At 41.7% G+C, this 18,939-nt stretch overlaps 1 protein-coding gene across 6 annotated transcripts in view; it reads right to left on the reverse strand.

Annotated features, from left to right (window-relative positions):
* LOC126470826 (heat shock 70 kDa protein 14-like) overlaps positions 1–18,939 on the reverse strand; it is a 605,676-nt gene that overhangs the window by 13,704 nt on the left and 573,033 nt on the right. For 5 of the 6 annotated variants that reach the window (XM_050098842.1, XM_050098839.1, XM_050098840.1 and 2 more), the window contains exon 7: positions 14,487–14,702. The exons of the other annotated variant lie outside the window; for it this stretch is intronic. In XM_050098842.1, the coding sequence (XP_049954799.1) occupies positions 14,487–14,702 (216 nt within the window). The remainder of the gene's footprint in view (positions 1–14,486; positions 14,703–18,939) is intronic. 6 annotated transcript variants of the gene reach the window in all.

Raw genomic sequence — 18,939 nt, forward strand, 5'->3', positions numbered from 1 at the left:
TGAGCACGCTCCATGTATGCTCTATGCAGTTATATCAGGGGAGCATGCTAACCAATCCATTCCTCAGATCTCACATCCTGTCAGATACCAACACACACTGTGAAGTCTCTGCAAAACAACTGACTATGGGTTGTAGAATGTTGTTTTCATACACTGCAGTAGTCATGTTGCCTTCAATTGGAATGAGTGGTGTGCGGTGGCCCTACACGATACCTGGCCATAATAAAATTGAGCCACCGGATTGTTGGTGACATTCCACAGTCATTTAGAGATGTCTATATTCCCCTTTTCGCCTCCATATGCGAATAGAGTTGTTGTCAGGATGCAAGCCTATTTGCAATTCACCTGTTAACAGCATTTTGGTCCATTGGAGTCGTGTCCAAGGTTCACGTGCTCTAGCCCCTCTTACGCAAGCACCCCTGTGATGTGGACGGAGTGCTAGAGTCTTGAGAGGTCTTCAACTGTACGAACCCCTATCATAAAGTCTGTTGTGCACAGATTGGGTCCTTGCGGTAACCCCCGTGGCTTCTTGAAGCTCATGGCACAGAGTAGTCACTCTCCTTATAGGGTGTCTCTGTGCAGATATCATTACATACCGGTCCTGAGCTGCTGTAGTTTTGCGTGGACGGTCTTCACGATGTCGATCCACTATTGAATCAATTTCCTGGAACTTTTCCACAGTCTGGAGACAACACTTTGATTAACATGAACAATATTCACAATGTCAACTTGTCTTGTGTTTAATCCCATCTATGTGACAATTTTGATACAGTCTGCCATGCAGAGCCTGTGCTGAGGCATTCTGCTGCATTAAGAGGCACACGGACAACTGTGCATTCATAGCTCTGGTGTACTGTATTTGTTTACAAGCCGTGATTGCACTGCCCCTGATGAGGCAAAGTGGCAACGACAAATGAGTTCACATGATGTACACAACCACCTTCATACATACACATAAAAGGAACGCCCATGAGGGAAAGTGGCAACGACAAATGAGTTCACAACATTTACACAACCACCTTCCTACATAAACACAAAAGTAATGCTCATAGTGATTATTGGTAGGTAATTTGCAAATATGCTTAACTTTTTATGATGAGTGTATATATTGAGATGCCAATGTCAAAGTTTCAAGGCTCCTGAACAGGGTCGACAAGAGATTCTCAAACTTACACAACATATTGATTGAACTCTCTTTTCTAAGCCAAAAATACTCTACAATACAATGTCATAGGTCACAAGTGAATGGAAATAAGCAATGTAGACTAATTTTCATGTTGGGCTATCACTTACTTCAGATACTGTTCTAATGGAGAAAATAGCAGCATTAAAAGTAAATACATAAAACTGCAACCAGTCACTTTTTTGAAATATTTATTTATTCATTCCATGAACTGGTTTCCAAAACTTTTGAGGCTCATCTTCAGATGGTTTTCCAGAAGTCACATAACTATTTCAAGCATAATGCTGGGCGCTAGTTTGCAACAGTATGGGCAGCTTTTGTTGTTAGTATCTATTTGACTGCTTCCATTGTGATGGCCAGTTCATCCCACATCACTCAGTTTTACACAATATTGCGCATATACACTGTGATAATGAAACCTTGCCAGCATCTAGCATGTGCATACATATTGTGGGAAAGTGAGTGTTGTGGTACCAACTGGTCATCACAATGGAAGCAAACAGATGGATACTAACAACAAAAGCGGCCCATACTGTTGCAAACCAGCACCCAGCATTATGCTTGAAATAGCTATGCAACTTCTGAAAACCATCTGAAGATGAGCCTGAAAAGGCTTGAAAACTCGTGCATGGAATGAATAAATAACTATTGCAAAACAGTGATTGGTTCCAGTTCTGTGTGTTTACATTGAATAGACAGTCACATGTTCTAAAACATCTTTAATGGTTGAACTTAATCAGTAGTAGCATTCAATTTTTGAACAAAATCCTACCCACGGGCTTTCCATGACAACTTACCATCTATCTGAATACCTACAGATTCAAATTGTCCAGACTCACTAATCATATGCCCATTCTGTGTAATCAAAATGTCAGTTTTTGTTGAACTGTGTGTGGCGAGTCTGATGCGGACATATAAGTACCAATTTGTTGGCAAGGTATTAGTGTGGCATTCGTGTCTTTCTGACATTCGTGCAGTAAATGCAGAAAGGTAAACTATGGCGACATTATTACCCAATGCGTCCAAACAGGATCAACGTGGTGGTGTTCCTTTTCTTAGCAGCGGAAAAACACATACCAGTAAACACATACCGGTAGACATCACATCGGAGAATGAAGAATATTTATGAAGCAGCATGTCAATCAAAAACCACTGTTGTCTAATGGTGTGTGACAAAGGGTGCTGTTACTTCATGGTAACGCATGTCCCAATATTGCACAGGGGTCATTCCCCATCAAATCATCCAGAAATTTTAGGAAATGACACCCATTGTCAAGCAAATCCTTGAAATTTTGGGTAGCAGAAGTTTACCTAGATATATTCACATTTTCAAAATGTAAATGTTGTAGGTAAATTACTTTTTCACTTATCACAAAAAGAAGTTGTATAGATTCAGGAATTCAGGCTTTCATAAACGAGCTCCTTTATAATTTAAAAATGCAATAGTTTGTACAGTTTTTGCAGTGGAAACTTGGTATTTTTTTTTTAGTTAAGCCTTTAACTGCTCTGGACGTGTTTATGCGCACCACCAGTCCTCCTACCTGGTACTCTGAACATGTCTACGCGTAGACACGTTCACAGTACCAGATAGAAGGACTGGTGGCGCGTGTAAACATGTTCAGAGCACACACGGACAGGTACAAAGGCACACGCATTAACATGTCCAGAGCAGTTAAAGGGTTAAGGAGGAATGTTTATATTTTTATAGTCATGTTTCCTGTAGTACATATCCATCATCTACATCTCAGAAAAAATTGTAAATAATTTCTTTTAAACAAAATCCATGCATGGACATTATAGTTTTTTTTAAGGTATTGCCTCCTCACAGATACTTTTGAAAAATTTACAAACACCATGAACACACTACATATTCCATTATGTCACGCAAAACGAATCAGTTTGTAGAAATAATGCGAAGTGTAAAAAACAATATTACTGTAAAAGAAATACTTAAGTTGCTAATTGATGACTACCATGTCACCACTAAATTGCTGGAGTTGGCTACACTGGATTTCCCTGGGAACAAATCATATCTGAGAACACCGTTTTACTGCCACTATATGTATTGCATCATCCAGTTCCATTGATTTTGGGTCACGTGTCCACTGAGCATGCAGTTCTGAGCTCTTGTACCGAGCTGTACACAGAGACAATTATTGGTTAAAAATTCGATTGTTGCAGTTTTTAACTATTCATTACAAAACAAAAGTAAGTCCCCTAATGTTACAATAATAATGTGAAATACTTTTGTAATGAAACAATGGGATAGAATGATTTTTCATTAATTAATTACTTTTTAGGTTACACCAATCATCTTTTGAATTATTTACGACAAATATTGGTATTATGACTGAAGCATTATGGAAAGTACAAGTAGGCAGTCTTTTCTTGGACAGTATCTGCAAGATATATGCGATAATGCCCTGACTTGTGTGAATGAACTGACTAGTGAAGAATAAGAGCTTTTATTATGGCAAAGCAATGGTCATTCATATGTGATTTAAGTGTTTCGTGTGTGTGTGTGTGTGTGTGTGTGTGTGTGTGTGTGTGTGTGTGTGTTTTAAACACAAAGACAAGTACCTGCACAGATTCTCTCTACATAAGAAAATTTGCTGTATTCTCTCTATTTTAAAAAAAACTATCCTGAAAGCAAAGTATGATTCTCAAAATTTGCTTCTCTTCGACCAAAACAATGTATGCTTGCAGGATCATCAGGAACACATACCGTATGTGTGTGCATTTACCACCAAAATGTTAAATTGCTTCTAAATTCTATTTCTATTAGGAAACATACCAAGATCTAATTAAAATAATAACATGTGATATAAATAACAGAGTCTTTATGCTTCATCTGTGTGAAAAATGCCCCACCAGTTCATTGCTTCAAACTCACCTAGAAAATGAAATAGAAGACTATGCTCCTGATGAGATGGTTCAGTACAGTCTATGGGTATCAACTCGTAGAATGACTAACTGTTCACATCACTTCTCTATCAGAATCCTGCGACAAACTAAGAAAACTGAAAAATTACTCCACACTCTTATTTCTCAATCACAGTCTGATTATATGAAAATGAAGAAGGATCAGTGTTAACTTTCATGGATTTCAGTGAAACTCTCAATTTTGTTGTTAAAGATGAAGTACAGGGGTACCATTGGATCAATGGCAGCTGCACTCTTCACACTGTCCACGTATATTACAAAAAGGACAAACAGTTGCATGCAAAAAGTATTTGTATTGTTTCTGATGACCTAGAACATGATGTTGCCTTGGTTTACCAGCCTCAGAAACTGTATTGAATTTTTTTAAGTGTGAATTTCCTGAAATTCATCTTGTGTATGTTGAATATTTCACTGATGGTTGTACTACACAATACAAAAATTGTAAGGATTTCAGAAATATCTGCTACCACGAACACAACTTCAACGTAAAGTGCAGCGGGTCATTTTTTGCTACCCGCCATGGCAAATCTCCCTGTGATTGTACTGGTGGCAGTGTTGAAAGACTTGTCACAAAAACAAGTTTGCAAAGAGTTTGTAAAGATCAAATACTTACAGCTTCACAGGTATTTGAATTCTGTCATGAGAACCTGCAAGGCATTTCAATTCTCTTTGTTTCAAAAAATGAAATGGTACAAGCAAGACATTACCTTTCTCAGCACTTCCCAAGTGCAAAAACAATTGCTGGAACACGATCTATGCATCACATTGTACCTATATCACCAACCAAGATTGGAGCAAAAAGGCTGAGCTGTGATACAGATTTTAGTATTGTGGATGATTTCTCAGATGCACTTCTGCCACTAAGGCCAGAATGCACTGTGCAGCCCAACTGCTATACTGCATGTGCATGAGACTCTTCTTGGTATTTGGGAATTGTTTAGAAGGTTATTTGTGAAGGATATGTTACAGTAAGGTTCATGCATCACCGTCCTCCTATTGGCCTGATAATGATATTTGTGATGTTTCTTTCTCTCATATTCTGTGTGAAGTTGATATCCCCACAGCAACATGCCGTACTTATTCTCTGAGCAAAGAGTCCTCAAAGTTGGTGGAAGAAAAGGGGTTCAAATACAAAAAAATATTATCTAAGCATTGAAAGGTCTCGTCACGTGTAGTTCTGAATCAACTTGAATGCAGATTGCAGCACCAGCATTTTGTGCAGTATTGACAATATTGGTTTTTGACAAAATGTTTAAATATTATAAACAAAATGCTATGTCTTTCTACACTGAGTTAATTTGGTTGTGACAGAGGTAAGAAAGTGTTCATATGTCATGTACTGTACAAGTTGCCCCATATTCTATAAAGTGTAATTTTCTTTCATATAGTGCAATTTTCCTCCAATTTGGATATTGTTATGTGTACTTATGTGTGTACGTAGTGTCTCTCCCCCCCCCCCCCCCCCCCCCCACGGCCACCCAGCCAAATGGTAAGCAAGCTTATTACTCGGGATAACTATGTTGCCAGGAACCCAACGAAAATCAACCAAATTAGTAGCATCACCATGATCACGTGAAGATTGGGGATGGCAGAGACCAAGAGGTGGCAGGAAAAACACCGACCAATAGCCTGAAGGCCACTCTTTCAGTCCTTACATAACAAAACTCGGCTGAGGGAGGACCATTTAATAAAGCAGAGGACCTAATAGGTGGCCATCAATTCCGCAGTAAACATTCCATACTTGGCAGTCAAGAGATGGTATTCAGTGTCAAAAAAGATGTGAAGGCATATCCAATATGATCAGTGGATTTAGAGCCATCTGTGTAAAAAACCATGGCATCCTGAAACACCCATAAAAGCCTTCAGAACAAACAGGCAGACACCACTGGAATGATGGAGGCTTTCAGTCCCTGGAAGAGATTCATCTGAATCCATGACAGAGGAACTAACCAAGGGGGTGTGGTCACGAGGAAACATGGGGAAGAAGACAAGGAGGGGAAATGGAAGTTACAGTGGAGCGAAGCGAGATGGAGCCCAACCTGCAAACCCACCCGAGGGTGGGCGACTGCCTGATTCAGTGAAACGAACAGAATAAGAAGGACGAGCAGGGTAAGAGCAGATAGTGACGGCATAGGAAACCAGGGGCTGGGACTGCCAAATCGAAAGGGGAGGGATCCCAGCATCAACCAGAAAACTATCGACAGAGCTAATGCGAAAGACACCAGTGGCTAAATGGATACCACGGCAGTGAACCGGGTCCAAGTGGAGCACCATGGAAGGGGCAGTTGATCCGTAAGCTTGACAACCATAGTCCTGACAAGACAGAACTAATGCCTAGTAAAGGCGGACAAGGATAAAACAATCAATGCCACAAAAGGCATGGGCAAGTAAGCGAAGAACACTGAGTTTACGAAAAGAGCCAACCTTCAGATGATGACTATGGGGCAACCAAGTAAGCTCGTTATCGTAAAGAAGACTCGAGAAATGGAACTGGGGGACCATGGTCAGGTGTTGTACATCGATGTAGAGTTCTGGATCACGACGGACCATAGTAGGATGACAGGAATGCACCACCCTTGACTTAAGGAGAGATAATTGAAAACCATGTAGGTGTGTCCATATGAAAGCACACTGGATGGCCCACAGCAACTGTCATTCTGCAGAGGCCACTGAGGGGGAGTTAGCCCAAATACAGAAAACGTCCACATGAAGGACAGGGGTGAGCAATGGTCTGGCAGAAGCCACAAGTCCATTAATAGCAATTACAAGAAAGACACCTTATATTGAGACCAGTGGAACGCCATTCTCCTGAGTCCGCAGAGAGCTGAGAACAGTGTCCACATGGACTCTGAATGACCAGTGGGACAGGAACTAACGAATAAAAATCAGGAGGGAGGCCCAAAGATCCCACTCATGGAGAGTAAGGATGATGTGATGGCACCAACCTGTGTCAGAGGCCTTATGAAGATTGAAGAAAAACTGCAACAAGATGAAGGCACTCAGAAAAGGCCTCCAGAACTGTGGCTTCCAATCGAAGCAGATGAGACCATCTCTCCCAAAACTAGCACTGGTGGGGAGATAAAATGTTCCAAGATTCAAGGACCCAATTGAGCTGACGAGCCACCATCCATTCTAGTAACTTGCAGGGGACACTGGTCAGACTGCTGGGCCGGTAACTATCAAGGGATGATATATCCTTGCTAGGCTTAAGGACAGAAACCTCAATAGTCTCTCCACTAAGAGGAGAAAATGCCTCAGAGCTAAATATGATGGATCTGTAGAAAGGCCAACTTTAAGGGCAAGGACGGAATGGAAGGCTGCCACTGATAACCTTGAAGGGTGCGGTGTGTAGCCCACACCCACGATGAAGAGCCAGAAGAACACAGAGGGTACAGAGAGCATCCCAAAACACCCGTTTGCTCAGGTTGTGTAAGTAACGGGCTTTGGCGCAAAGGTAATACGGAGGACAGGTGCCGCTTCAGATGTTGCAAGGTGCTACAACAATTGCAAACAGTGGTGGCAATAGCCATGCTCTGCCATGGAACTGGCCAATGGTGACTGGTGCCCATCAAGTGGGAACAGCAATGCCCGCAGCACAGACTCTCTCATCTGACACATCACGGACGACAACCTGACAAAGAAGGTGGAAACACGACACGGGAGGTATACAGAGGACAATGACAGAAATCTCAGCAGGGAAACCTGGTCATCAGGAGGTGGGGAGGGAATGAGAGAACCAACGGGAAATGGTCACTACACAGAGGTCATCATGTGGCGACCAGGAACGAAGGAGGAGAGGGGAAGAGAGGAAATCAGTGGCAGAGGTGCCACATGCAGCACTAAAAGAGTAGGGGAACCATCATGAAGATGACACAGGTCATGGTCTGCAAGAAACTGGTCGAGGAGGAACCCCTGACTAGATGAAGAAGCACTGCCCCACAAAGGGTGATAGGCACTAAAATCCCAAGGAGGAGGAGGAAGGGAGGGGTGAGTTGCCGGAGAGCATTTAGGGCAGCAGATATAGGTGGCCTGGCAGGGAGCGAGATAGAGATTGCAAACTGTGATGGCAGAGTCCAAGTGGACCCAAACAGCAACCGCTTCCAATGTGGTATGAATGAGACCCATGTACTAACAATATCCATACAGACCAACATGCAGACACCCTCAGAAGCCCTCAATGGGCCAACCTGGTTCTGACAGAAAGCACAGAACTCAGTAAGGGACAGTGAGTGAGCATTAGTAAAATGAGATTCCTCAAGAACAACACAAGCTGACGAGTGAAAGGCAATACGGGATTGCAACTCTGGGAGGTGAAGGTAGTATTCGTTACAGTTCCTCACTGAGCAGGTATCGAAATGGGAGTTAAATGGGCTGGAGCCAGTCACGTCACATAAATTAAATGTCAGACTCAGGTTGTGAGCGGGGGAGATGACACCTACAGGAGACATTGTAGGAGGGGGCCTTGTCCTGGTATTTGTGTTTTCTCTTCTTCTCTTTCATAGGTTGAGGAGGGCAGAGCACAATTTGAAAGATCCAGAACTGAGAAAGAGGAGGCAACCTTGGGGCACACAGACTGTATGCCCTGTAGCCGAGTTGTGGTAGCTGATGCTGATAGGAGGGCTCACGGGAGGGACACCCGTCGCTCTTGGCTGCTGAAGAAGGGAGGCACTTCTATGACCGAGGAGGTGGAGTGGCACCCAGAAGGCAGAGCGTGAGAACCACAGGGGAGGGGCTAAGCAGAGGGGCAGGACTCTGATAAGAGAGACATAAGAGGGCGAAAGGATATAACAGAGGCAAAAGTTGAAGACAACAACACATCGTCAATCCAGGAACTTATAGTCTTGTATCTTCCTTTCTTTCTTGTAAGCTGGGCAATCTAGTGAGCACGAAGTGTGATGGTCATGACAATTTACGGACACGGGTAGCAGAACACAGGGGCTCCCCCCATGAAGTGGGTGGCCACAGCCACCACATAGAGGGTCTGCTGTACATTGGGAAGGCATGTGCCTGAAACCCAAGAACCAAAAGCAACTCGTGGGTGGCAGGCCATTCAGGTTCACGTCACACCAATCTCACATAACCTTGACCTCTTGAGAGGGTATCTCCCCAAAAAGCCAGAATAAAGGCGGCGATATTGGTGTGGGCATTTTTACGAGCTTTCTGCACATATTAAACAAAATGAACACACCATTGTTCCAGATTAGCCTGCAGTTCCTCATCAGTTTGAAGGATGAGGCCCCCATGGAAAATGACTCCTTGGACCATATTCAGAGACTGGTGATGTGTAACAGACAGCGGGACATTGCCAAGATGATCACAAGCAAGAATAGCTGCAGATTGGGTGGAAGAAGAACCTTTGATCGACAGGGAACCCAACTGCATTTTCCACAAAAAATAGCGGATTTGTGGGGGTGAATGTGTCCCTGTCCATCCTAGTACAGACCCAGTAGCAGGGAAGGTGTTTCAGCCCAAGCCGGCGAGCCTGGACCTCCTCCCAGGGTGTGGCCAGGGAAGGGAAGGTGGCAGAATCATAAGAAGCAGCATTCAATGATACATTACCACTTTAAGAGACGGCCATAGGAGAACGGCCAGGTTTTTGGAGCTCGATATGCCTCTTGTGCAAAGTATTCACCTCGATACCACTCACTTCGATTAGGGGCTCGCCCCATGGACGCCACCCAGCCATAACAAGAAGCATCTGGTATGGTGGCCATAGCAGTGAGTTCTGATTCTCCAGAATAACAAGCAACCACTCCTAGGCACATATGAGGAGGCAACAGCTCAGGCATCAGAAGTGTGTCCTGTGTTGTCAAGGGGGTCAGTCAGATGGGTACATAACAGTCCCACCACACGCGCTGGCTAGACGTGCTGGTGATCGAAGTGGAGGGGGGCTACGGCAGGGAGGGAAGAGAGGAGGGAAGTGGGCAGAGAAATCCATGCCATAGACACTAAGGAGGGAGTTCTTTCCCAAATGGCTCACACTACAAACAGAAAATTTAGATGTAAATGGAAGGAGGATAACTGCAGTCAGCTGCAGTGGGATATTAAGTGGAATCATCTTAATGTCCCTGTGTAGCTGACAGCAGTGACCGCTCTTCCATTTACAAATAGTGTTCACAGTTGCAGTAGCTACGTGGTGTGTGTTCTTTTGAAGGAACAAACACTACGCATTCACGTAAGTCTGGATGGGCAATGGATCCACTTTCTTCAGTGTGAATGCACGAAATACATCTGACCTCCTGTGGGAAACTGAGTAGCGACAGGAGTATAATTGACAGGGACTGCTGATAGGTACCACTTGGCGGGAGTGTGGATTGGACGTGAGACGTACCAAAGTAGTTCACGCAGTTGCGATAATGCTGTGTCCCGGATGTCGCAATGGTTATCGCACCTCCCTAGTAAGCAGGAGATCCCGGGCTCAAATACCGATCCAGTACACATTTTCCCTCAATGCCGCCGATTCCACTTAATGTCCCCTTCCATTTACATATAGTGTTCACAGCTGTGGGATCTGTGTGGTGTCTGTTGCTTCAAAAGAACAGACACTACACATTCATATAAGAAAATTTAGAAGTGGGGTCAAACCACAAAGAGGGACCAATAACGCCAAAAACGATGAAAGAGAAAAAGCGAGGGAAACAAAACTGCAAGGAATACAGGAAACCAGATGGATAGCCAGGTCGACGTAAATAAGATAATCGAGGAAGGGGGAGGAGGTGGCAGCGGGGAAGGAGAGAAGGCAGTGAAAGGACACGGGGAAGGAAATGCAGCCCAGGAAGGAAGAATGGTCTGCAATAACTTGGGGCCCTGTGAGCACCATGCACGAACTCATGGAAGAATTCTGAGCCCCCTGGGGCATGTTAGTTGAAGTGTGCAGGGGCAGTGGGTTACCAAATAATGAAGCCAGGATGATTATGGGACTGGATGATGTGTTTTCAAGATGACTCATCTGCAACTATTGCTTGGTAGTCATACTGACATAAAGGATTGTCCTGCGTTTGGAGCAGAGTAATGGCTGCTTTCACAGGTTGCCTGGCTTCTGATGGGGTAGGAAATGCCTGTGACAGGACTGGAGGAGGTGGTGCAGGGTGGATGGATTGGGCAGGTTTTGCAGCTTTGTCTGCTACACAGATGTAATCCCTGTGTCAAGTGGTTGGGAGTGGCATAGGGATGGACTAGCATGTTGTGTAGGGTGGATAGGTGACAGAACACTACTTTAGGAGGGGTAGGAAAGATCTTGGATAGAATGTCCCTCATTTCAGCGTAGGATGAGAGATAATCAAAGCACCGGGGAAAGGTATATTTCAGTTGTTCCAGTCCAAGGTGATACTGGGTGACAAAGGGGGCGGTTCTTTGTAACTGATTTTTGGGGTGGTGGAAGGATTGAGGGTGTGTGAGGATATGGCACTGGAAATCTGTTCATTGACTAAGATCAGTGGGGTGGGGGTGGGGTTGAAACTTATCTACATTCCTCCACAACCTCAACGCCTTTTCCTCCCCTACGTTTCACCTGGTCCTTCTCTACCAAACGTGTATCCTTCCTGCATGCTGACATCCACCTCTCTGATGGCTCCATCCACACTTCTGTCCACATTAAACTCACTAACCACCAACGATACTTGTATTTCAACAGCTGCTATCCCTTCCACAAGAAAAAATCCCTTGCATGCTGCGTAGCCACCCAAGGATGACATATCTGCAGTGGTGAGAACCCCCTTGCTCAACATGCTGAAGCCTTCACAAAGGTTTTCACAGACACATGATACAACCCCCATCCCCAAACCTAGTCCACAAACATATTTACTGTGCCATTGCCTCACACAACCCCAATCCTACCACAATCCCTACAAGTCAGTTACAAAGCAGCACTTTCCTTGTGAACCTGCATCACCCTGGCTGGAACAATGGAACCATATCCATCGCCAGGGCTATGATTATATCTCATCCTGCTCTGAAATGAGGGACATCCTACCAGAGATCCTTCCCATCCCTCCTAAAGTGGTGTTCTGTCACTCACCCAAACTACAGAACAGCCCAGCCCATCCCTATGCCAACCCTAACTCCCAACCCCATGACACAGGGATTATATCCCTGTGGCAGACCAAGGCCCAATCCAAGCACCCAGCACGTTCTAACCCCCATCACAACCACTGCATCTGCCACAAAACAGCATTGGCACCATTAGTCTATTTTGTGTGTGTGTGTGTGTGTGTGTGTGTGTGTGTGTGTGTGTGTGTGTGTTTTATACTCTAACTCTTCAATGGATAACTACAAAAGTCTGCAAGTGTTCTTTCTTTTGTCTGTGCCTGTCAACATCCCAACACTTCTGCTTTTCATCGAGTGGTCTTTAATCCCAAAGTTTAAGTTCTTTATCTGATGTAAATTTCAACAATTCCATTTCAACTAGTTTTCCACTATAATTACTAGCTTTTTACCTCCTTATATGAAATACCCTTGTTTATGACAATGTGAACGTAAGTTTTCTTCTTGAAATATAAAAATGGATTGTTATCACATCAAGGAATTAGTTATATTTAAAAACAAAGATGATGTGACTAACCAAACGAAAGCGCTGGCACGTCGATAGACACACAAACAAACACAAACATGCACACAGAATTCTAGCTTTCGCAACCAACGGTTGCTTCGTCAGGAAAGAGGGAAGGAGAGGGAAAGACGAAAGGATGTGGGTTTTAAGGGAGAGGGTAAGGAGTCATTCCAATCCCGGGAGCGGAAAAACTTACCTTAGGGGGAAAAAAGGGGTATACACTCGCGCACACACACACACATATCCACCCGCACATACACAGTCACACAGTTTTGTGACTGTGTATGTGCGGATGGATATGTGTGTGTGTGTGTGTGTGTGTGTGTGTGTGTGTGTGTGTGTGTGTGTGTGTGTGTGCGCGCGAGTGTGTGCCTGTCCTTTTTTTCCCCCTAAGGTAAGTCTTTCCGCTCCTGGGATTGGAATGACTCCTTACCCTCTCCCTTAAAACCCACATCCTTTCGTGTTTCCCTCTCCTTCCCTCTTTCCTGACGAAGCAACCGCTGGTTGCGAAAGCTAGAATTTTGTGTGCATGTTTGTGTTTGTTTGTGTGTGTATTGACGTGCCAGCGCTTTCGTTTGGTAAGTCACATCATCTTTGTTTTTAAATATATTTTTCCCACGTGGAATGTTTCCCTCTATTATATTCAAGGAATTAGTTATATAGTAATATCTACATCTACATCCATACTCTGCAAGACACCTGATTGTGTGTGGCGGGGGGTACCTTGAGTACCTCTATCGGGTTCTCCCTTCCATTCCAGTCTCTTATTGTTCGTGGAAAGAAAGATTGTCAGTTTGCAACTGTGTGGGCTCTAATCTCTCTGATTTTATCCTCATGGTCTCCTCGCGAGATATACGTAGGAGGGAGCAATATACTTTTTGACTCCTTGGTGAAGGTTTGTTCTCGAAACTTCAACAAAAGCCTGTACCGAGCTACTGAGCGTCTCTCTTGCAGAGTCTTCCACTGGAGTTTATCTATCATCTCCGTAACGCTTTCGAAATTATCTGACTTAAAGAAAAAAATTCAGTATGTTCTTTACATGATGAACCAGAGCAATAGTTTTAAAATTCAGTTTATGTTAAATGGATCACAGTTTTCATTTAAATTATACAACTTATCCTGAATCTGAAACTGGTTTTGGTGAAGCATGCTAATATCTGAAAAACAGCTGTTATCAGGAAACAAAGTATAACAAGGAAGAAGCCTGCAAGCATTATATCAACCACTCTATGTTGCTGCTAACTGGAGTTTAATTTTAATTTCCACAACTGTGTGGAAATTAATTTTTATAACAACAAAATTGGAAGAAACTGAATGAAGAAATTTTGAGAAAAGAAGAAAATGAAGCTCACTGCCAACAAAGCTTAACATGATCTGAACTAACACCAACACAGGAAATAATAATAATAATAATAATAATAATAATAATAATCAGGTTACCTTACATTCGGAAAGCAGTTGCACTCAGGGACTGTTATATTAACTTGTAAATTATAGACTGCACCAATTGGTCATCCTTTTTAAATTTTATTATGCAGAACTACATTTCGGCTAGAAGCTAGCCATTCTCAATGCACTGTTATTTTCACTCAAAGGATGTAAGTCCCTGTTGATCGGGCTTCACCCACGAAATCTAGATCTGTATAATAAAATTTAAAAAGGATGACTGATTGCTGCAATCTATAATAACAAAAGTATTTACGCACACCAACCATTCAAAACCACTCAAGAAGTTCCTAACTGGTGATCTTCACAAGGAGATCATGTGATGATATAGGACTAAATCAGAACTACACTAACTGAGTTCCTTACCTTCATAAAAATTGATTTTGTTGCAACTGGGATATCATATGATAGATGATCACAACCTGGGTCAAATGGTTCTTTCAGATAACTACCATGCTTCGCAGCACCCAGGGCAATCAGTTCATCAGGATTTACACTACATAATAACTCTGAATTGGGAAACATTTCAGAGACAGATTGCTGAATTATTGGGATTTTCGCAGATCCACCGCACAGGAGCACCTAAAAGAAATATTTCAGAATTCTGTAGTACACTCATAACATTAGTAGAAATAAGAGAAGGTCTGAAAAGTTAAATAGACATACAAAAGGGAGCTTATGTAACGAGTAACATAAATCTTACTCTGGTCAATATAGTAATTCTTAAACAATTCAGTAATTTGTAATCAAACAATGGAAACTCCAGAAAAGAATATCAGCAATGTAGGAAAAGACAGATTGCTACTTACTGTGAAGAAGAAACAACAAGTTGCAGACAACACAATTAAAAGACACTCACTTATAGCTTTTGGCCACAGCTTCATAAGTAAAAGGCAAAACACACACACACACACACACACACACACACACACACACACACAGCCACCATTTCCAGCATCTCAGGCCACAATGCTTACGGTAAGTAGCAATCTGTCAGTAATTTGTAAGCTATTTAGCATAACTATAACAGAGTCATGCTGTTTCACTTTATGGATCATTCTGTCCCAAAACTGACGCAGAACAATATATTTCAATAACCAGGTGCTACAATGATGCATCCGTCAGGAAACGAATTCTTGTATACAAATGTTGGAAAACAATAGCGCGCCATCCACTAAGACAAATCTCATACAAACATTATACAAAATCTCGGGCAGAACCATGGACGTATATTAAAGGTGGATGATGTACAAAAAGTGCAAATGGATGACGAGAGATTGTTCATTTACTTGCTGTACAAAAATAAGAGAACGGTTTGCTTCAATTTGTATTTCGTCTTCATTACAAGAAAACGGAGACACTAGTATCTGAAGAGATCATAACAGAGGTGAAATGATATTTAAGTAGCACACTTTGTTTGACAGAAACAGCTTTGTGCTTCACAAGTGAGTCAATGGAGGAACAGCAGCAATGCTAGACAATTTGCAGTATGGTATCACTTATAAATCCTCATGCTCTCTAGAGACAGCATCACAATAAGCATGTGCAGTGCAACAAAGAACAGCAATTGTATGATGCCTCTTCCCCACATTTTGACTCACTGAACAGTCAATCACATATTTATTTCAAATTAACTATACCTGTTACCAATAAGGATGAGAACAGCTTCATGTGTAAGACATCTCAAAATATAAACACAAAAGGTATAAATCTGACGGAAAAAACTACTTTACAAGACAAATAAATGTTAGTTTGAGTTGATATCTTCCTTCTAAACGAAGCCCAGCAATCTACATACATCACAAAAGACACAATGTACAGAATATACTGTATGAGCTACAAAAGGTACATGGCCCAGCCAAAAGAGCAGCCAATTTTCCTTTATATCAGTGTCAATGTGTGCTGGATGTACATCAGTGCACATGACCATTTTGATACATGTCATGGCATTCACACAGCAAACTTTCCACAGGGTATCTACTGTAGACAGTGGAACAAGTCTTATAACATTGGAATAGAACAATTATGGAACACACAGATCTCTTCCAGGGTGTATACGGGGACAAGGAGAAAAAATTCCTGGATCTCCCGGTGAAAAATACATTTTCTCCCGTGTGAAAATACACTTTTTCCCTGTTAAGTGACATTATACTTTCCGTCAGAACTGTAAAACTTATCAATCCTTTGAACGGATATGGTTTTATACAGCAGCATAGAATTTCTCAGCACTTTAGAAAATGACACTCAGGGGGAAAAAACACGTTCTGGGAAGATCTTTGATGGGCAGCAACATGTATGCTGCATATTTTTGTATTAAGAAAGTATAAATTCGAATTCCACCAAAGGAAAAGTTGATGGCTTAAGTTAATATCCATAGTGTTCCTACACGAAAAGCAAAGCTTTCACATAGAATACTTGTCTCGAATATTAATAAGCTACAGGAGAAGCTAAGCTTTCACATATAATGTTGATCTGTTTAGTGCATGTTCCACTTTAAGATACATCACACAAATACGCCAGTAAAATTTTTAATACCGACATAAATCTCTGCTCTTCTGGGCTCAAAATTCTTCTAAATGGCTCGTCATCAAAGAGTTGATTTTTAAATGAGAGCAAACACTCTGCGATTTAAGAAATTCATTGTACATTCTTGCACATAGTTCCTTTTGCGTAAAAGGAAATTTACTTTGAAAATTTCGCTTTTCGAACTGAAATTCTCAATATTTTCCTGCGACCTGTTAAAAATAGATTCATTTCAGCAGTTGCCAGAGAGCACCAGATAAGAGGCGTCACCACGCTTGCACAGCTACGGTGACGTAGGAAGCCCGTATCTTCGTACATGTAAAACATTAAAAGATCTTTCTTACATTATGTCATAAGAGAAACAGGACATCAGAGGACACATCAAGAGCATCTGAAGTTCGTGAACCATACTAAAAAGCATAGTTTGACTTAAAGCGCACATTCGCATTTCCAGATTCCCAATGATGTAGGCCTCAACCTCATATTAAGCTTTTCAGTGTGGTTTTCAGGATGTAAATTTTCTTGGAGTACCAGTACTGTATTATCTCATGTTTGGATCTTTATTATGGCATAATTCCGTACGTGCTAGAAGATGGAATCGTGCACTTGAAATGCAGTGAACAGTTGAAACTAGCCAATGGAGTGGAATTAAACACTGTGTGTCAAATAAATTTACTGCCTCAGCAGGAAAGCTTAATAAAAGCCAAATTTCTTTAGAAAACCGACAAAAATAACTACACTGTTCTGCAAGGTGATTAATGCTTGACTGTCAGAAAGGTGGAAATAAAATAAATTCTGATACTAGTAACACATTTTAGCCCACCATAATTATGTGAATGTATTTTAATTCACTTGATAGCTCCCAACCACAGAAATCCGTCTAGTTTTCATTTGACGTGAGAGCAGTAAACGAAGAGGAAACACAAAAATCACTAAACGTAAACACGTGTCACGTGGAGACCCTCCACTATAGCTCAGACTGCTCTGCACACATAAAAAAAAAAAAAAAAAAAATTCAAAAAAGTTCATTTTGTAGCACACATCTTTCTGAAGAGTCTGATACATAAAACATATATCTGAGAGGAAATGTAAGAGATGTTATTTGGTCTTAAGTGTGCCGAAGTGCAGTGCCACGCCTCTTCAAACAACATTCTTATACCACACATCACTGTATTTCGCTCTGTGTAACTCAAAGGTGTATATTTTGTAACGAATCCCATCAAACTATTTCAGGACTGTGGAAATTAAAATTCCTGTAGTGTCTCTCCTTCTCCCAGTCAGCCGGTTTGACATTCTGCCCCTCTTATTTTTAAAAAACACGCAATTAATACTGGATGGGAGTATTTGTAACCAGGAGAACAAGAACTCTTCACAAAATCAGGACTCTTTATTACCTATTAGCTAATAACTTGCTCTTCTGTGTGACATAAAATTAAATATAGGATACCTAAAACCAGTAAAGACAAGAGACATGCAAGACAGTACACATTTCTTCAATCCTTAGGTCCTAGTGATTTTTCTCTCTAATCTTGCTACAGCTTTACATGGTGTGCTTTCCCTTCTGCGAAAGAGCTATTACCTCATCAAAGTTTGTCAAACATTTTGCTACATGATAAATCGAAATGTCATCTAATACTGAAAAAGCTGTTAATACAAATAGCACCCAAGAATGGTGTGGTTTCTCAATCTAACTACATCTATTTTGTCACTGTTTCCTGGATAAAATGAAACAGGCCATTCCAATACTGCAGCAATTGTAACACACACCAAATAAGGAAGACTGTTTTGGCAATAATGATCATTTTTATATTACAGCAATATAATTCATGAAGTAGCAACACAAAATATCTATTTTCCTACTACAATCAAAAAGCTTTATGTTAGGAACTAGTTTCAAATTTCATTCATATGCTCCAGTTTCATGCACGAGAATAAAATTTTTGTATGAATTTGGAATTGTCATATTCTTCCATAATTTGTGTGATGTCCCCATATCTTCTCCTTCCTCGTACTAACAAACAATCTTGTCATCACTAACTGTGTAACTATTCCTACTACTGTCAAAACTCATTCTCCGTTTAACTTTACTAACCCTGCCACAATCACTGGTTTAGTTATCCAACGATTATTCTCCGGTTAGGTGTTAGTATGTGTTCGTACAATGCATTTTCCGCACTACTCCCAGAATGGAACTTAAGCAGCTGCTAGCTCGTGACTACAACTGGCCCTGTCTAATGTAGCGATGTGGCCAAAAATTTGCCGTCAAAATTCACTTTCTTGGATACACCGAGAAGAT

This window comes from Schistocerca serialis, chromosome 3 (assembly GCF_023864345.2).
Source record: "Schistocerca serialis cubense isolate TAMUIC-IGC-003099 chromosome 3, iqSchSeri2.2, whole genome shotgun sequence".
NCBI classification, from domain to species: domain Eukaryota; kingdom Metazoa; phylum Arthropoda; class Insecta; order Orthoptera; family Acrididae; genus Schistocerca; species Schistocerca serialis.